The sequence below is a fragment of the Diadema antillarum genome, unplaced genomic scaffold, assembly GCF_040938485.1.
Source record: "Diadema antillarum isolate AM-2024a unplaced genomic scaffold, OU_Dant_1.0 seq00000910_RagTag, whole genome shotgun sequence".
In the NCBI taxonomy this organism is placed as follows: Eukaryota; Metazoa; Echinodermata; class Echinoidea; order Diadematoida; family Diadematidae; genus Diadema; species Diadema antillarum.
In genome coordinates this window covers 652,793-673,688 of record NW_027271766.1, presented here as the reverse complement: position 1 = coordinate 673,688, position 20,896 = coordinate 652,793, and the positions used below count along the sequence as shown (strand labels likewise).

General features: G+C 38.2%; 1 protein-coding gene across 1 annotated transcript in view; it reads right to left on the bottom strand.

Annotated features, from left to right (window-relative positions):
* The window catches only part of LOC139741187 (transmembrane protein 62-like), a 51,970-nt gene extending 36,909 nt beyond the window's left edge, over positions 1-15,061 (bottom strand). The window contains exons 1-3 of the mRNA XM_071651779.1: positions 14,989-15,061; positions 10,707-10,892; positions 8,367-8,478 (exon numbers count right to left, since the gene is read on the bottom strand). Of these exons, the coding sequence (XP_071507880.1) occupies positions 8,367-8,478; positions 10,707-10,892; positions 14,989-15,024 (334 nt within the window). The 5' untranslated portion in view covers positions 15,025-15,061. The remainder of the gene's footprint in view (positions 1-8,366; positions 8,479-10,706; positions 10,893-14,988) is intronic.
* Positions 15,062-20,896: the final 5,835 nt, after the last annotated feature.

The window sequence follows — 20,896 nt, the reverse complement described above, 5'->3', positions numbered from 1 at the left end:
ATTCTACTTTCATTTTATCTTCTCACATTGAATACTTCCACTCTATTCTCACATCTAACATGCTGGTAATATTCACAGTTACGTAAAGGTGACATTAACTCGTTGAGGATGGGCTGATTTGGCTACAACATGCATTTCCCATAGACATCTGCCTGAGTATACTCGGGACTCGTCCTCAACGGGTTAAATGATGGATGGTTGTGGACTATCCACTTTATAGATGATTCAAAGTCATTGAATGGGTCCTCTTCTGGGGGTAGCTTTATGTTGCACACCATGTTCAAAAAGCTCAGAGATTACTTGATCGTACCATGAACATAAAATATTTCCTTCTTTAGAAATCTCCTCAGACTTTTTTTTTAAATTGTGATACCTGTACAAAATTAAAAGAATATTAAGAAAAAATCTTTTCTCTCTTTTGTCAAGGATGTCAAAATTGTACTTCCAGTATACGTGTACCTTGTTCAAGAAACAGCATAATGTACAGTCAACATACATAATGTCACTCAGCTGCATGAAAAAAGAAAAAAGAAAATATACCCACATATCAACGGCACGAAACAATTACTTTTTTTTTTTCAACTGTAACTTGTCATACTGTACAAAATGTGCCTTCACTTTGCTACTGGTATCAACTGATTATAATCAATTGTACATACTGGCACACTGTACTTACTTGTACAATACACCAATGTGTATAAGTCTACAAACTTGGTAAATGGGCTTAATACATTATGTTTTGTTTCAAGTACCGATGCTACATGTACGTACATGTATCATTACAGGGATGCCAACATCAAATAAGAAATGAGAACAAGACATTTGTGCGGGAGTGAGAACAACGGGGGTGGGGCAGAGTCTACACTGAGAGCTTCTGCATTTTTCATCACAAAGTGGTGTGATCAGGTGCATTACTTTGGGGACTGTATTTTGTGTCTAAATTAGGATTCAATTTATTCTGATCAAAAATTGCATACTTGTAATTACTTCTGAAGTACAGTGTAGGCCTATATCACTGTTAACATGAAACATTTACATTAAGTACACTTCTCAGGTTTTCAGAAGGTACTGACATACATTTTTATCATCAGGGTTTTCTACCTGTAAGTATGCATACTACAATGTATGGGAGGATTACCTGAGCAATAGTGTGTGGAATATAGGTGAGTCTTACACTCGTTTCATTACACTTACAGCCCTATCATAGTCATCACCTTAATCAGAAACATTTCTATTTTTCACAAATCCTTGTAACATAGGCCTATATGTGATAATAGTAGACTTTCATCAATCACATTATAAGGTGTATATGTTGTGGACTTAGCTGTTGCTGTTGTGGTGCCGGTAGTACTGTAAAACTGTAAATACTGTAAAAGTGGAAATTTTCTCAGTGTTGAAATTTTTGCACATTTTGCGCTACCGGTACCAGAAATTAGTGCAAAAATAAAAGCATACAAATAGTTTTGCTTGCCATTATGTTGCAGTTAGTTACAAATTGTAATGTCTTGATTGCGCAGAATCAAAAACAAGTGAAACTCATCTTACCTGGCCGGGCACAAAAAACATACTTGAAAATATCCACTTTTACATTATAGGGCCTGCATGTATATTGTAGTGTTGATACTTTGTAGCAGCTAGATAGATAAAGATAGGACTGAAGTATCAAGAAGAAATAAATTTCATGTCATACAGCTACGTCATCGCATTTCATCATTTGAACAGAAAATATATGAATTCATCTGAGACTGATAAATTTCTGGATGCAAACACACCAACATGATGCTGTAAAATTCTTTCTGCCTGTAGATCTTATGCATCAAAACAGTTATTATTCACTGTGTTTTTTATATTCTAACCACTATCTAAAATGTGAATACTGTAAGCTTCACTGGATGATAAAGGCATCAGCATTTATCTCAAATTAAGGTATAAACCCTAGGAGAAAATTACCATCTTCTGACCTTCACTATGATCTCTATACGAAGGTAAAGATCGTCAGTGCTCATATTTACGGTGTTTATGAAAAATAAAACCAAAAGATTCTCCCTCTACATAAAAATATGCAATGTCTTTTTAAACACCAGTCAATGATCAAAAGGCCTTGATGCTCTCTTGTAGACACACACTTTCCAATACTAGTATTCTTCACAACATGTGTGTGATCACACACAGCTTAAAATACTCTGGCCAGTATCTCTGCAGCACAATTACATGTATGCCTGGCTAAACAGCTTGCAGTATTGCATACCAGGTCACCTACAAACCCTGAGCTGTATCGCAATGGCTCACCTGACTTGTGCAGGCACTTTGACTTATAAATATCGGTATACAGCTTTACCTGGCCATCAAAAGGCAACCAAACTGAGAGAAATTAATTGCCTACAGTCATTTCCTTCTCAGATCTCTATTGCATGGATCACATTTTTAAAAAAATGCTTGTTAGAAAGTGCTCATCATTTAATGATCCACTCACTGTTGCTACATATCTCACATGCATGTACACTGTATACAAGATATAATGGATAGAGAGGCATAGTATAAAGTAAACATTATACAATGTACAACAATTTATGTATGTCAAGGTACTTTCTGTTCTTCACTACTGCCTCATCTGTTGCATGAAGTGCACCCAGATGATATAAGAAAAAACCTTATGAAATTTCAAAAAGATTATTCTATTTTTAGGACAGTCACCATCTATATTGTAATGAATCAACTTCATACTTGGGCACAAATCTAATCACTACCTGGGAACCATATTTCTCATAGAAGGAGAGTTCATTTTCCAGTCCTCCAGCAACAATTAATTATGTTAATGAAATGTACAGTGTAACTCAAATTGATGGATCAGAAGTGTGAGTACAAAACTCTCTTTTCATCAACACACAATATAATGCTGTTTACATTGTATGTAGCTCAGCATATCGTGCAAGAATACAATGAACTTTTCAAAATTAATGTCCCACTAATGCATGAGTCACATGCATGGAAATGTGTTTGAAATTGTGTACGGCTGAGCTGAGTGATGGTTTTCTCAAGCTCAGCATAGTCTAAACCACACTGCCCCTTCATGTGCAGTGATGTCATCAGCCAGCGCACATAAATCCAGCACACACTTTTCAGCACCGCATGCTGATTATGTGGCCACATGCGGCTGTTTGAACTCCTGTATCCAATACATTGGCACGTTAAGTGTAATTAAATGTGTAGCCCTCTTCCAGTAAGTTTACAATCCTAGCACAACAGAGTGAATCAGTCAAGAGTTTGGCTATTGTCAATGCCTTTTGTCACATGATATTCTGTGAATTTGGTTCTACATCCAACTATATAATTGCACCTACACTAGCGCTGGTATCAGCATAATGTAATGCAATTACTATTCTGTTGCTCAACAGGCTGAGACCTACAATACCAATCAGCAATTCATATTCAGCCAAGAATAACTGCAGCTGTTTTTCAATAACATGGAAAATGGCTCTAGTTAGATATGACAGCAAGGCACTATTCCAATCAAGAACTGAATGATATCAAATACGAACACAATCAACAAATGTCTGTCGATGATAATGAATATTTTTGCAAGAATGATTGGTAATGCTATCATGATAACACGTACTATCTATTATGCATCATAGACCTGCCCATTCACAAATTGGTTGTAACTGCTCTTGGATGAAAGATGTATTACTTCACATATTGTAAAACTGATGCAGCTACAAGTGTCCATCTCAAACTATCAAGACACTGTATAAATAATTTGACTAAAACTCACACTAGCTGCATTCACACACGTGGAATATCAACAGTTTAAAATATTAAAAAAACACAGATATTTCGAAAGCAATGCAAATGTTAATTCATGTATGTGGACACCAAAAATGATAAATTGTTGCAAATTGATGCAAATATTAGTCACATTTTATTATTTTTTTAACATTGCGATAAATGTCTCTGTGCAATGTGTCTGAACATTGTGCTTTTTACAAAAACTTTCACAATAATTTGGCTTACACAGTTTGTGTAAAAAGAGTGACAAATGAAATTAATTTTTGCAACATGATGCAAAAATTGATAAATCCTGTGTGTTAATTATGCAGCTTCTTAGTCATTATCAACCTGCAAAGTGTCTGAAAACATGCAATAAATGATTTGTACAGGGATGAAACAAATCCTTACATTTGATAAGTAATAGACTTGCAGTCATGCTTCAGATATGTAAACACATCCAAAGTCATATCTCACAGATTCTTAGCAATAACAATTTGATATTCATCCATAATATCAATCTTTGGAAATAAACCCATGATAACTTTACGTACCCGTAACACTGTATGTTGAAGACCTATGGGTTGCTCTGGCTTGGAATTAAATACATACTGTATACTTTCAAGCATTCAGCATTCAGTCTATAAATTGACAGTAGGCTACAGAGCAGCTTCATGCTGTCATGGCCCTCTCTCAAGCTACATGTACTCTGATTTTTATCCTCTTTAACTCCAAAGATGGCACTCTGTACCTGAATGATAAAATATTTATGTTTCTGTTGGAAACAGAAAAATGAATGAATGAATGAATGAATGAATTAATTAATTAATTAATTGATTAGAAAATCAGGTTCTTGAAATCCTACCGAATATGTACAACAGTATAGTATTGACACAGTATTCTACTGATCTGGTATGTAATATCACAATTTCAAATCTTATGCAACCTCATGGTGGGTAACCTTTGGTACCTGTCTTTGACTTGCATACTAACTGCCAAAACAAGGAGTGTCTGACCATTGGCAAACTACTAGCATGTAGTGTCCATAGCATTTTGAGCTAGTGGACTCAGCACGATGTAAGAAGAGATAACAGGTATATATACTGAGGGAGCATTTTGATGGTATCTGCAGGAATTTCTAGCCCAAATCAGGCCTTGAGAATATATCAAAAAGGTTGCAACATTTCTCATTCAAAAAAAAAACAACAACAACCAAACAAACAAACTTATTTTCAGTTTGGTATTCTTTCAACAAATATGAGGACTGTAAAGAAAGCTGCTTGTTAAAGAAAAACTTAAAATGGTGCTCATGGGGACTGGTATGCCTCTGCCATCTCGCATTGTGTTCCCAGTACAAGTTATAGACCTTTACAACCATCTTGACAATGTGAGACAAAAGTTTCACATGATTGGCATGTTTGAACATATGATGGCTCAACCCTAAGAAATGTGTTGAGAGGTTTGAAGTAAGGCTCAGTCCTGCCCCCCCCCCCCCTTTTGGTATAATACATAGGAATACATAGGGTCTAACCACTCGGCCCCCCTCCCCGCAATTTTTTTTTCTAACCCCAGAAGTGACATCAACCTTTTGCTTTCAAGCCGATTAACCCGGAAGTTGTAACAGAAAACTGCCACTGAAGGTCATTTTTTAAATTTATTTATTTTGCTTGTCAGAAGTGGCACAGAAATATAAACTGCTCCCCCCCCCCCCCACTTTTAAAATAAGTGTAAATACCTCATGAAATGTAGAATTTACTTGCTGTGAAAAAATGTGTGAAGCAACAAGGATTACTGACATTGTGTTTCTGTTTTCGACCCATAAAGTACATTGTGATGGATCATTTGAATCTGAACTTGTGTAATTGTGGTATTGATGAGGGTTTTTTTTTTATAGTATCCACTAAACATGGTATCAATCAAACCCATTCCTTTCTTGGTTTGTTTTAAATACAGTGCTTTCTTCTCTGGATAGCTACATGCTCTAAACATTCATGTCAGATCATACCATTCATTTAAAAAGGGAGAAGACGAGAATCAAGTACTCAAAAAGGTATCATTTTATTACCCAAACCCATCAAACTCCAACTTATTGCACCTTTTGGAAAGTAACATAAAGTCATATTTCACTACAAACTCTCTCCAAGGAATCCACACATCTCACTGGGTACAAGGCACACAGTGACACGAAACGAACCACAGGTATGCCTCCATGCCTGCATCCCAGGGCATGACATGCTTCACTGACACTGACGTGGTCCCCTTTGGGTACATGATCCCCATAAGTTTTCCCATGAAACATGAATTGTGACAAAACGTGCTTCTCACACACAGCTCATTGCATTTTTTATGTGTGCAGAAATTGCCTTGAGGGCAGCTAGATGAAGTTTGTTCAAGCCACATGACACTTTGCATCTGTTTCTTCGCCCCACAATCTGGCCTGCACTGATACGATAAAGCAAATTTTGTGCACGTTTATGCTCAACTTTTCAGGGCCATAATCAGCATTTTTGAAACACGATCAGTGCAAAATGTGGTTGCATCCATGCTCATTTTGATATTATGGTAAACGCCGTTTCAAAATGTGTTTCAAAATGCACAAATAGGAGCATTTATGTACAATCGGTGATTCTGCCTTATCACGTTTCATGAGTATGCATAAATGCAAAATTACATACACTGCAATTATATATACGTATCTAAATGACGTCAGCTCAACACCTTTCCGGTTTACGCGAAAATCTGCACGTCAGGCCAGCCGCCATTTCAATTACTGCACAATGTACAATTTGCAGGTCACGGTGTTGTGCTTTTTAGCTTCAGCTCCCTGCTTGTACATTTGTGTTCTGTATGTTACACAGAAACATTAATGCATGAAGAGCCCACTTCAATACGATACGATTTTGTCAACAATTTGTTGATAGAATAAATACTCGTATACTATCATTGTCTGCAGCTCGCACGTGTGTACTCCCGAGTAATTAGTTGAAATGATGTACTTGTATACTGTATTAGACATATACACTGTATGCTAAACACACAGCCAGTCGAAACGTGAACGATGCACACACTCAGTCCAGAACTTCGAGAAAGCGCGCTCCCCAATTCGACCTGCCTCTGCTTAAGTCAACAAAGCAATTGCAAACACTCTTTCCCAAGCTCGAAAGGAGTGAGCATTTAAACAGTACTCCTGTGAACGTTGCTTTTGTTGAATCAACGTTCAAAACGCTGATTCTGCTTCGCAAATTGCGCATAAACGCACCCTTTGACAGTTTGATGCTGAGCCATCTGTAAAATCTACAAACTAACAGAGGTCTCACAGAAATACTATACAGTGGAAACTCGATATAACGAGATGGTCGGGACCGAGTCATTTTCCTCGTTATAGCCGATATCTCGTTATATCAGTAGGCATAAAAGAAGGCATAAAATAAAGACATTAATTTGCACATGTGGGACTATACCCATCATATTTCAATCAATACTGATAACTTGATATTGTGTGTGAGGGAATTACTCACCTTTATGGGTAAGAAGATGTTTTTTGCCAAGGAAATCCAATATCAAGAATGTGTTTCTTATTAATAGTAGATGTTTGAATTTGTAAATTTATATAGCTTGCGATTGTATCAAGATCGTCTGTGGATTGGTATGTGGTTATCGTATGGGTGTGTGTTGTGTGGAAAGCTTGAAAATGGTCTGCACAATGCTGTGTGTGTATGTGACACATTCTGCATGTACATTATGACTGCGTGTGTGTGTGTGTGAAGACGGGGAATTCCCTAAGTAGAAGGCCAATCACAGCATCAGATTGCTTCACACCTGCTAAACGTCATGATGATGTCATGTATACATATGGCCGTCCCACCACACTTTCTGCATGTATCAGTGTGCGTGCACACACACACTTCACACGTACAACATGCAGTGCTAGCTGGAGTGCACTGAAGAAAATGATTATGTGTGTACAAGACAGTTTTTGGCGCATCAAGCTTTACAATCTCGGAAGATGATAGCACAGGCGAAATAAAGCTTTACCGAAGGCATTTTGCTTTACCTCGCTATAGCAGGTTTGATTTACTATGTTTTTCTTTGTTTGGAAGTCACAAAATTTATCTCGTTATAGCAGTTATTTCGTTATAGCCGATCTCGCTATAAGAGTAGCATTTTACATAGACTTGTGTGGAAGGAAATTTGGGACCGAGAAAATTTCCTCGTTATAACCGATATCTCGTTATAGCAGTGTTCGTTATACCGAGTTTCCCCTGTATTTGTTAGATTGAAAAGTGGATTTAAATATTGAGCTAATAAGTGTACACCAGCTACTGAACACCATTGTCTACTTCCCAGTAAAAACAAATTTATACAGCATTCTACCCACCCCCTCCAAACTGTAACAATGGGCTACGAGGTGAAGATTTCAGAATATCTATGAACACAAATCTACGGCATATTTCAGCATTTTTCACAGACGTGGAGCATATTGAACAAAACATCCCCTGACAGCTGCAATAATATTCAGGATTGAAGGAGGCAGATTACATTTACCCCAAAAAAGAAGAAAAGAAGCAGAGAAAGAGGCGGAACTGACACTTCACACTCACCTGTTACAAGGACGACTTCAGGATTTATGATGTCAATGTATTCATTGCAGAATGTTTTGAAGTCTGCTGTCCGTGATGGATCTCTGAAACGGGATATGTGGATATCCGATATCTGCAAAGCAAAACCACAATTTAAACAGCCAGTGAATTTCTGCATGTTGCACAATAGAAGGCAGATTGATAAGAAAGCACAATGAATTTAATGGTCAACACATTAAAGTAAGAATGTTGTATTTAATCATTATTATGTAACATTTGTACTCCAAAAGTGTCAAAAGGTAATGAAATATGTGATCCAATCTTAGATAATGTACTAAGTAATCTGTATGTGATTACACTTTTATATCCCTGTACACAGGTCACTCTCTAGGCACAACTGTGGGGGTAAATGTTTCACACGTTCTATACAGAGTGCCAGATGTCCTACAAATAATGTATTTTTCTTGGATATCAAATTTAGTTTATCAGATCTCGGTGTTTAGAGAAAGAGGCTTTTCATAACTTGGCTTTCTGGAGACTTTCAAAGATGCATGCTGATATTAACTTCTACAAGTAATCATTGTTCAGTAGGACCTACCTTAGATTTTATGCATGCTACTGATACAAAAGCTTTACTTGCTTGATACGACAGCAACATCTACATAACAATTAAAAAGTTAAAACAAAGTATTGGCGAGCCATGAAATTTCAGTTACACCCTATACAGCCAATGGGTGTGACTCAGACACAACAAGGAAAAGTAGAAATTACGCGGTGCGTAATATATGTCCCCGCCGGAAGTAGCATTTTGTAGCAAAATGTGCAATATAGGTAAAAAATCAAGGTCAAAGGTCAAAGAAGTCAAAGGTCAAAATTCTGTGTAAAAGTTTTGAAGCCCTCACCTAGTGCCATCACATAAAGCAAACGGAATCGAAATCGGGTTAGAAATGGCGAAGGAGTAGCATTTTATAGCCAATGTACAATACAGGTCAAAAATCAAGGTCAAAGGTCAAAGAAGTCAAAGGTCAAAATTCTGTGTAAAGTTTTGAAGCCCTCACCTAGTGCCATCACATAAAGCAAACGGAATCGAAATCGGGTTAGAAATGGCGAAGGAGTAGCATTTTGTAGCCAATGTACAATACAGGTCAAAAATCAAGGTCAAAGGTCAAAGAAGGCAAAGGTCAAAATTCTGTGTAGAAGTTTTGAAGCCCTCACCTAGTGCCATCACATAAAGCAAACGGAATCGAAATCGGGTTAGAAATGGCGAAGGAGTAGCATTTTGTAGCAAAATGTACAATATAGGTCAAAAATCAAGGTCAAAGGTCAAAGAAGGCAAAGGTCAAAATTCTGTGTAGAAGTTTTGAAGCCCTCACCTAGTGCCATCACATAAAGCAAACGGAATCGAAATCGGGTTAGAAATGGCGAAGGAGTAGCATTTTGTAGCAAAATGTACAATATAGGTCAAAAATCAAGGTCAAAGGTCAAAGAAGGCAAAGGTCAAAATTCTGTGTAGAAGTTTTGAAGCCCTCACCTAGTGCCATCACATAAAGCAAACGGAATCGAAATCGGGTTAGAAATGGCGAAGGAGTAGCATTTTGTAGCAAAATGTACAATATAGGTCAAAAATCAAGGTCAAAGGTCAAAGAAGGCAAAGGTCAAAATTCTGTGTAGAAGTTTTGAAGCCCTCACCTAGTGCCATCACATAAAGCAAACGGAATCGAAATCGGGTTAGAAATGGCGAAGGAGTAGCATTTTGTAGCAAAATGTACAATATAGGTCAAAAATCAAGGTCAAAGGTCAAAGAAGTCAAAGGTCAAAATTCTGTGTACAAGTTTTGAAGCCCTCACCTAGTGCCATCATATAAAGCAAACGGAATCGAAATCGGGTTAGAAATGGCGAAGGAGTAGCATTTTGTAGCAAAATGTACAATATAGGTCAAAGGTCAAGGTCAAAGGTCACGACTGAAATTCTGTGTAGAAGTTTCAAAGCTCCCATGTAGTGCTATCATATAAAGCAAACAGAATCAAAATTGGCTAATAAATGACAGAGAAGTAGCAAATTGAAGATTTTGATCACACACGGACGCACACACGGACACACGGACGGACGGACGGACGGACACACGGACGGACGGACGGACGGACACACGGACACACACACGTACGGAGCCCATTTCATAGTCCCCTGCTCGAACTCGTTCGGCGGGGACAAAAAATCACCAAAAGAGAGATATACCTGGTACTTGTATACTGGTGACCAATACCCTGGCCAGAGACAAACATGCACTCAAACATAGTGGCAATATGAATAGGGCAGTTGGTGCAAAACATATGAGATACACATGTAGCTATGTAAACTTACATGAATGAACCACCACAAGTTGTCTGCTGTTTCCCCTGGGAAAGGGGCTTGCATGCTCCTTGGATGGGGTGGCCCCTGGTAAGGAGTAGGAACCATGAAGTAGTCCAGCAGCAGAGCAGACAACCATGCTGCTACTGTCATTAGCACAATTAGTATGATTGCACAGAGCCCAAGTCTTGCCATTTTCTGCCAAAAGATTCCAGAGCAACAAATAACAACAACAAAAGTAAACGCAACTTCAGATTGCTTTTCACGTGAAGCAAGATGTTGAGAAATCAATACGATGATCTGGCACTACTAGATCCATACCATATAAAATCTGCATATTTATAATCAATTACATCTCTGATTAAGGCATTTAAACATTCAGTGATACAGAGTATATCAATTTCAGCAGAAAATTTGAGTGGCATTAACATGTAACCCGGTCCCTGTTTTATCAAAAGATAAAATCGATTTTAAATTTCCTTACCACACAGGCTGCCATAGACTTACAGTTGAAATCAACTATATAATCTAGATTTTAACTCTTCATAAAACAGGGCACTGGACTCCTCAATACTTGTAATGTAATCAAGTCAACATTGACAATTATCATGTTTGCTAAGTAATCACAGTAGATAAGGCAAAGTACAAAGCGTGTGGTTTTTCATCTGGTTTTTGGAGAAAGTGATGTGGAAGGCTATTACTATTTGATATCTTATTATTTTTCTGAAGCTGTTGCATGCACGGGCAATTGCAAACTAGTGTAGTTTTGCACCACCTCATATGATTTCCAAATATGATGCACAAACTAGCCCAAAATATTTCACAACCTGAAATACATGTACCAGCAAATTTGTGTCTCAATAGTTTGGAAGAAAATGAATATTTGCTGTTATTTTGATACTTTTTGCACATTTCAGAAAGACTGTACTGCACTACTGTGTATGTGAACGTATCATACTGAGTGCAGCGCAGAGCTTCAAGGCAGGCGTAGAGATATTCCAAAATGTGTAAATGTGTCTTTAAGTGTCTTTAAGTGTCTTGATGTTCAACTTCTTCTAGACTTTGGAGACTCAGTCTATGCAAGTGTTTAAGGTTGTGAGATACAACATATTTAGTGTGAGTTTGTAATGTACAGTGTACAACATGTACATGTTTGAAAATCATTAATAAGTAGTGGTGCGAATTTACATACTGTACAAAAACATCCTAGAGCAATATCAGGTACGAGTACATAAACTTTGAAAACCAAGCAAGACTCAGTATGTGTAAGTAGACTTAAGCGTGCGAAGACAACTTGTCCATTCACAAAGTACAAGTACAAGTTATGTTACACATACAGTACATGCAGATCTACATGAATGCTTTCTCAACAGTGCACCACATTCAGGCCCGGAATATGCGCAAAATTATTACATGAGGAGATTCTAATGCTATGTTTGCATGACATCACAATCAGTAGGTGAATTTCCATAGTTTTTTTTGTTTTTTTTTTCAGCTGCCCACGATAGACATGGCAACTCAAAATGGATGTGGACGGGGATGAGAAAAACAAATTTGTGATAATTTCTGTTGCCACATTTAAAAACAATAGACAGAGACTCCAACTCTCCCGCTTTCGACGGGAGATCTCTCTCTAAGATTTCTTACTTATTGCCAAATGTATGTTGAAAAATAAGCCTTAGGTAGCACAAGAGAGCATCTTGAACCCCAGAGCTTCCAGGGCCCTTAAGCGGGCCCTGGACCCCGGCCGCAAGAAACTTCACGCTTCATGCTCATGATGTGCACTTCGCACACATCAACTTGGAGTCTCCCGTTTTCTAGGGGTTTCAGGCGGGAGAATCTCCAGATCAGGAGGTGTTTGGGGTTGGAGTCTCTGAATAGATATCAAAATAAAACAAAAAATGATGTGGTGACAAAATTGGATGTGTAAAAGATGAGAAACTACTTTCTTTTTGTGCTTGTCCTAACTCTACAGTGTAGTTTTAAATATCATATAGAGATTGCTCATACAATCAGCAGATGCAAAACTCATCATATTGTACACACATACACTCTAATTTCTTTCGAGCCATTATCAGATATTTAAAAGTACATCAAATGCCATGCTGCACTACATAGAGTACATGTCCACTGAAATTGTATCATTGTCTACAGGTTTTATCAAGTTTGTGTGTTTTCTTAATACAAGCAAAACCTTTGCGCATGATTTAGTTGCACTCAAATACACCGTACTATCAGTCTGTACTGATAGTCTTGAATCCTATAAAGTTGATGTTGTTTCCTTTCTACAATAAATTGTACTACTAGTAGTCCGTTGTGATAGTGACAATTATTTGTGGAGATCAGGTGGGGGAACTACACTTGTATGCTTCCATCACATTTAGTAACCAGGTTGATGGTCCCATTCAGGCCATTGGGAACACATGAAGATATTCAGTGATAAAATGAACTTTTTGGAGTGAACTACTAGTACTTTACCAGGTTTCCTCCCCCCCCCCCTCGTTCTGTGGCCCCTGTAATGTTACTGTATGCACATCACTTTTAATTACCTCTGCCAAGGAGGTTATGTTTTTGTCAGCATTGGTTTGTTGATTTGTTAGATGCAAAATAACTCAAAATGATGTGAACGTGTGCTCTGATCGAGGCACCACGCAGCATGCAGGAAGTTAGCTGATGAGGTAGCTAAGCCTACCAGATAAACACAAGGCTTCTTTATCATTAGTGAGTTTCACACCTATGGCTATACGAATCTAGAGTCCGAGATTCGGATGGTAATATTCCACTATTTTGTATGTGAATGCGGCTATAGGGAAATTGGGCGATTTTCAGCATGCATACATATGGGTGGAAATAAGCTGCTCGGTGGAGGTCTGTGCTCTCAGAGTGCTTTTCTAACATTAGTTGTTTTTTAACTTTATTTTGGATCTGCCAAGATTTTCTTCAACATTCCTGAAAGAAAAAGTGTCTATATGAGCAATACAGAATACAGTGTATTTATGATTGAATTGGTTATCTGTACCCGATGTCAAAATGACTCAAATAGTGAAGCCCAGCAGGCAGTTGTACTGCCCATCGCCCATGCCCAGCCCAGCCCACTGCACTGGCACTGCACGTGATCCTTTCTTACCCCGGAGCACTCCATCGTGCTGGTCAAAGTTATGTCTAACGTTAGATCCTTTCTAAAGACAAAGTCTTACACGACGTCTCTTCCACCTCCTTGGTCTAACTTTGTTAACCCACCAGCCCGACATAAATCATCATACCACAAATACATTGTTGCAGCTTGCCCACCATGATGCCTGCTGCATGATGCCATGATGGCCCATGCCATATCATCAAGCAGGGCCGGAGAGTGAGACTGCCCCCTGACCCTGAGCTATCCCTATGGAGTCTGAGACTAACTGCTAGAGAGCTAACAAGAGTGAGAGAGAGGCTCTCAACTCTCAGTCAAATATAACAGAGTATAACAAAGCAACAAACTGCAAGTAGTGCAACAACAACAAAAAAGTCAGAAGAAAAACCGTTGCTACCACTGGCACTGCATTGGCGCTGCGTTTGTATATCTGCCGTTTGATTTCCTCCACTATACTGTACCTATGGCTATGCTATCTACTTTGGAGATGGTTTCCCATCATGCATGCAGGTCGCACACTGATTCATAAAGAAACTCATTGTTTAATCCCGTCACACATAAATCATTTTAAAAGGAATGCCAGAAGCGGACCAGCAACCAGGTTAAATCAACCCTTGAATTACAATACTATTCAGACCAACAAAGATTGTTATCATCATTCACTTTATCCAAGGACAATCCCAATTTGGAATGCACTGCCAGCTGAAATAAAATCTGCAACCAATATTGATACCTTTAAATCTCGTTTGTCCAAAATGAGATTTTAAAGTGCCGCAACTGTATGCATGAGGGACTGCACGTTTATAGCCCAGCAGCGGCGGTTGGTGCAGTACTGACAAGACAAGACAAGACAAGACTTTGTAGCTCGGCCCCGGCCCACGGAAAGCCAGTTCCGACAGAAAACGTAAACAAAGCGTGTGAGGATCAGCTGATCGACACAAACTCGCTGTGTGTGTTCCCCACATTTGTATCCCGCCGGCGGCACGACACAAAGACAAACACCGACAGTGATGAGCCACTCGATCTAGAATCTAGATTTCAGTGTTGCGTTACTGTTTGGGCTTTGTGTTTCAGTATGACAACATCAGGCACTTATTATATGCCCTTATCATGATATATGGACAGAATAACGCAATAAGGTGAAAACAATTGTAAACTTACCAAGACTGCCTTCAGCTTTCTATCACGATTTCGCATACGCCACAGTTTATTTCACAGCACTGACTGACCAGAGTGTTGGTAACCTGACGATCCGAGCTGACTCGATCGTATACTCGACTCGCCACCGGACCCACCGCGTACCGCACCGCATGAAGAGGATACTGTGCGTGCTGTGTGCATGTTACGTACCGTAGTACGTCCACATCTCCGTTCCTCGCGCCAGCATATCCATGCAGGTTTAATTCGCACTGCACACGATCGCGGATCGATCGGTAAAGGTCTCGTGATTCAAGAGAAATGTAATGACTATCATGTTCAGCGCCCTCTGTTGGTATGTGTATTCACATCTCATCGTCGTCGTCGTCTTCGTCACGTCGGCATCCATTCGTCTCGAGAGCTTGTAGCGCTCTAGGCAATGGTTTCGCATCGCCATGAATGGTCAGAAATTGGGCCTGCTTTCCGTGGCATTATTGTTGCCCCGAGGACTAAGGATCTCAAGCTCCTCGATCGGGTCTTGGACGTTTATGTGACTCTAACCTGTCATTAGTATCATGAGTTGAGATTGAGACCCCCCGAAAAGTCTAGAATAATCTATTTCTAGCTTTTATTTCACATATCGAACGAACGAAAATCAATCGAAATCATTAAATGAGGGGGTAGGTGCAATTTACTGCTAACCCACACTGTTGTGAAAAATGAGTAACATGCACTTATACTACCCTGAATCACTGTTCTATTAGGCCTAATCCTTAAAGAAATTCACCTTGAAATTCAATCAATAAGTGGTTCTCTTAATGCAAGCACCTTTTTGCCTCGAAAAAAAAATCACATCTTCTAAGCAGGAATAAAGTTCTAAGCCACACTTTTCAAGATGGTGATCACAATGGTAACAAACAGACTGTGTCTGAAAAAGAACTAAATGAGAATATTTTATTGCATAAGTTTAGTCATTACGGTATACGGGGCAAACCTCTAATGTGGTTTGAAAGTTATTTAGATAATCAGCAACAATATTATACTGTAATAGGTTTCAAATCAGACTATAAGTGGCAAAAATTCAATGTGGAGTCCCTCAACGTTCCATTCTTATCCCTCTTCTTTTTTCTTTTTCTTTTTTTTTATTTAGTGATATATAAATGATTTACCAAATTGTTTTTAATTGTTACATTCCCCATACTGTTTGTTGATGATATACAAATATTTCTATGCGTAACAATGATCTATCATTATTTGACAACATGAATATAGAATTGAAGAAATTAGATGTATGGATGCAGGAAATGAGTTAATTTTGAATGCAGGAAAGACTAATTCTATCATATTTGGGACTCATGAGTGTGTTAATAATTTCGTTTTATATTACAATAGTGATATAATAAAACGTGTAACAAAATATATAAAGTTTGGGTGTTATGTTGGATAATAAACTGTCCTGGAATAGTAATGTTAATATGCTTTGCAACACACTGTCGAGAAATATTGGTACATTGCGAAAACTGAATTTTTACCCAAACATGTGTTGAAATTGTTATATTATTCTTTCATTTCATCTCATTTGAGTTATGGTATATCCTACTCTCGTCTGGGGCCATTCAACTAAAAAGAATGTGAAACGTATTCATTTGTTGCAAAAGAAAGCTATTCGTATTATAACCCACTCACATTATTTGTCCCAAACTTTTGCATGAACAATTATTCCAGAAAATGAATATATTACCAGTTCAAGATATAATCTGCTTCCAAACATGAATTTTTATGCAAGAGTATTTATTTGGCGCATTACCAGCCCCCTTATACAACATTTTTTTCATCTCAAAAGCAGTATTCATTCTTATCATCAGGGCCGGCGGCGCAGCCGTGGGGGCCGTGGGGGCTCGGGCCCCCACACTTTTTGTGCACCATACAAAGGAATACATAAGGTGTCATCACTTTGGACCCCCACACTTTTTTCAACCCTTGTATACGTAAGTGGCACTAAAATAGAAATAGATAGAGATCTTGAAGTATGGCGGCGGTAAGGTTACAGTAAATATGTGTTTTCTCTGAAGACCTTGTGTTTATGGCACCCGGATATGGGAGGGGAGAGAATGAGCTTTTTTTTTGCTTGTCAGCTGAAGAAACCCGGAAGTGGACGGGGAGAGATGAGCTGAGGACCTTTTTTTTTCTTCTTCTTCTTCTTTTTTGGCTTGTTAGCTCATGAAACCCGGAAGTGGGCCCCCACACTTTTGAAAACACTGCGCCGGCCCTGATCATACAAGAAACTAACAAAATGTTCACTCCCCTCTCAACAATTTTTTATCAAGGTCCCATTTTGTGGAATACTTTACCAAAGGAACTGAAAAACTGCAAATCATTACAGCAGTTCAGAAATAACTTTAGTCTCATGCGCTTTCCGTGAATAGCAACATAGTTTCGTATAGTATTTTACTCTTTACTTTTTTCTTTCTTCATGCAGCCTGCTTTGATTGTGTACCACTTGCGTTTTATGTATTTTGTACCTATATTAAGTTGAGAAAGTCTTACTTACTTTGGGGTCTATTCCCAACAAGCCTGAAAGGCTTTAATTGGTCCCCACAATGAATGATGACCTGAAAATGTAATGATTGTTGTTTTTAATGTGGAAATAACATAGAAACAGTGAGCAGACTTTTTAATCTGTACTTGAATGACTCTGATTCATATAACCGTATATTATACTCTCCCGAAAGTTATGAAAGGCGGGAGATGAGACAAGCATTTATAAAATTTAAAGCATTTAATGAGTAATCATTGTTAATTTTTGTTCTGTTGGGGTTAGCATTATTTCTATGCTAAATTTATTGACCATGACATTTTTTGCCAGTTTAGTTTTTTGTATTTTTGTTTATAACAGGAAAATACCACAATTGCAGGTTTTATGAGTACCAATTAGCATTGTGCCTTTAATGACCAATAAGAAAATCAACCAACGTTTGTATTCTGCACCAACACTTAAAAGTTTCATTAGTGTGTTAGCACTTTATTCATGCTGACATTTCGCTTCAAAAGGAAAGCTTCCTTCAAATTAATTGGTAGTTAAATGTTTGGCGAAACATATTGGAAATAGATCTTCACTTGTTTATGTGATTTCATCATCGAAATTACTTATTTTATAATAAGTGTATCATCTCTACATTATTTTTTCTGATCCAAATGTGATCTGGAAACGTTCATTTGGGTTTTAAAAAATGTGCAGATAGCTGGATATTTGGACACTTCCTTTTCTCTTAGTGAATCTCACAGGCTTAGATTAGTAGTGGAACAGAATTTGAAATTGCCATTAATCTGTTTGTAACTGTATCTATTTGGAATCTAGCTATTGACAGTAGAAAATGGATGAAAAAGGCATTTTTAAAATCGTTTTATTTCAAATTTCCAAAGCAATCCCTGCCTCTGTTTATGCAACAGTGCTTCCAAGTAGTTTTTACATAACAGAGACACAATTGAGTACAGTCAAACCTGTCTATACTTATAGCCGCCACCCAAGGGAAGCAACAAAAGTGGCCGCTATAGACAGGTGGCCGCTATAGACAGGTTGGTGGCCATTTTGAATTACTTTTCAACACTTGCATTTCATAATACAGTTGTACATGTAGCAGCAAATTATATATCGCATGTTATTCTTTAAAAAAAAGCAAATAGTCTAAGCTTGTATGGGCAGCTATTATGGGGATTTTCGTCGTACAATTCACTTTATTTTATTTTTTTTCTATGCCTGCCTCTGTTCTTTTGATTTTAAGAACAACATTTCGGGTCTGAGGAACTGCTCTGTTTCGTATAGGCCTGTATACCGGTTGCCGTTTGCATTAACGGGATGCACGAGTGAAGTAGGGAATGTGTAATAGCTTATGTAAATAACAAACAATACCCAGACAAGTGTCATCTTTGTCCTTCACAAAGGAACTTAACACTAATTAGTCGGTATTTCAGTAAAATTCTAAAAAGTTATTAGGAGTTGTCTTTGCGATTGTAGCATCTATCCAGGGCGGCATCACTGAAGCCTATTAGTCAATTTAGTGGTAAAACGGCTCTTTGTGGCAAAGAGCTATAGCTAGTACATTGATTTTTGAATGGTGTCTGTGTGATTGTGACTGAGCTAGGTAGGACTCGGTAAAATTCACGCAATGAACGTAAAAGACATCGTTTTCATGGCCGATTTAACGGCTCAGTTAAATTTTTGTGGCCGCTATACTATACGCAGGTAGATATTCACCATATATACCACGGGATACAAAATGAGTGGCCGCTGGCCGCGTAGAAACTTGTGCTTTGTAACATATGAGACATGACTTGTTTGTATATCCATAGTACGGTTCATGCATGTTCCCTTGTAAATAGTGTATATAATTATGATGTTTTTGTTATATTTCACTCAGCCTTATCTTTGATATCATTTTGTCTATAATCTGTAGGGGGACTACATTTAACAAGCAGTGCTTCTAAGTAGTCTCCTCCACATTTGTATATGGTGTTATTCCATCTCAGAATGATATCACTATATCTTGTATATACATGTAACATACTGTGTATAGTTTTGATATAATGTCCACTATGTGTTATACCCTGTATATTCTATCATATAATGTCCACCATGTGGAATATGAATAAATTTCATTTCATTTCATTTCATTTCATTTCATTTCAGGGTGGCCGCTATGAATATAAAGGGTTCACAATACATTTCGTCCGGGGGATTTTTCAGTGGCCGCTATAAGCAGATGGCCGCTAAGACAGGTTTGACTTTACTTACATGTTAGACATTCTGGAAAGGGTGTTACCTTTATAGGCCTTATATACACTCAAAGTTTATTTTTCATATCTGAAAAAAAGAAAAATACATTCATATAGTTCCACATTGTGGATTATACCTCTGAGGTTTCTCAATTAATGTAAATCGATAAACGTTGAAAGCAAAGCATCAATTTAAAGCATCAATTCTGATGTAGTTTTTGTTTAATATCGTAATCTGATTTTGAGTAAATAGTTCCCTTTATTCTATTACTTAATTCATCCTTCAAATTTGGCATTTATCATGCATTTTTATAAAGAGCTAGTCTCCATGTTGTTGGACAGAAAGCAATCAAAGCATAAATTGAAAGTCTCAATTCTGATAGTAGTTGTTTTTGTTTAAAATCGTTATTTTATTTTGAGTCAATAGCTCCCTTTATTCTTCTGCTGAATTAACCCTTTAAACTTAGCATTTGGTATGCATTTTATAAAGAAGTCTCCATTTTGGTGAAAAAATGACTTTGCTGTATTCTGTTACTATGTCCCAGAGTTATTTCAAGGGTTCAGTAGTGGGCAGCACGTATGGTACTTATATACAAGAACTACACGCGTGTACATCTAGTTACTGTACCAAGAACTTCAGAGAAGCACACGCGGTCCGGAGCGCCCACGCGCGTACGTACAGACCAGTGCCGTCTGGCCAACTCGGTTTTTGGCTTGCGTGTTTTGAAGCCTGTGATTGGTCAAAAGCTGGTCCCGTGATCTACAGGCGCCATGTCGTTACTGAAGTGCGCTCATACGCAATGCCCATTGTTAACTGCCCCTTATTTGGCTTGGTTATTTTGTTACGTCTGAGCGTACACGCTAATCCTGTGACGCGTAATACGCGCGGTAACGACATGGCGTCCAAATTAGCAGTTGGCCAGACTCTACGGCACTGGTACAGACGAGACCCGTCAATGCAGGCGCCACAACACAAACTCTATTGTGGCCAATGCATGCGCTATGATGCCCGACTCATTCTTTTCTTACTCGACTCGTTCGTGTTTGGGTACAATTGGTCGAAGTAGACTACACGTAAAGTACGTGGTACATTGATTGTAGTCCCATACATCAATCATACTGTTTGTAAAGACAGTGTCATACTACGCTGCGCGCTGTT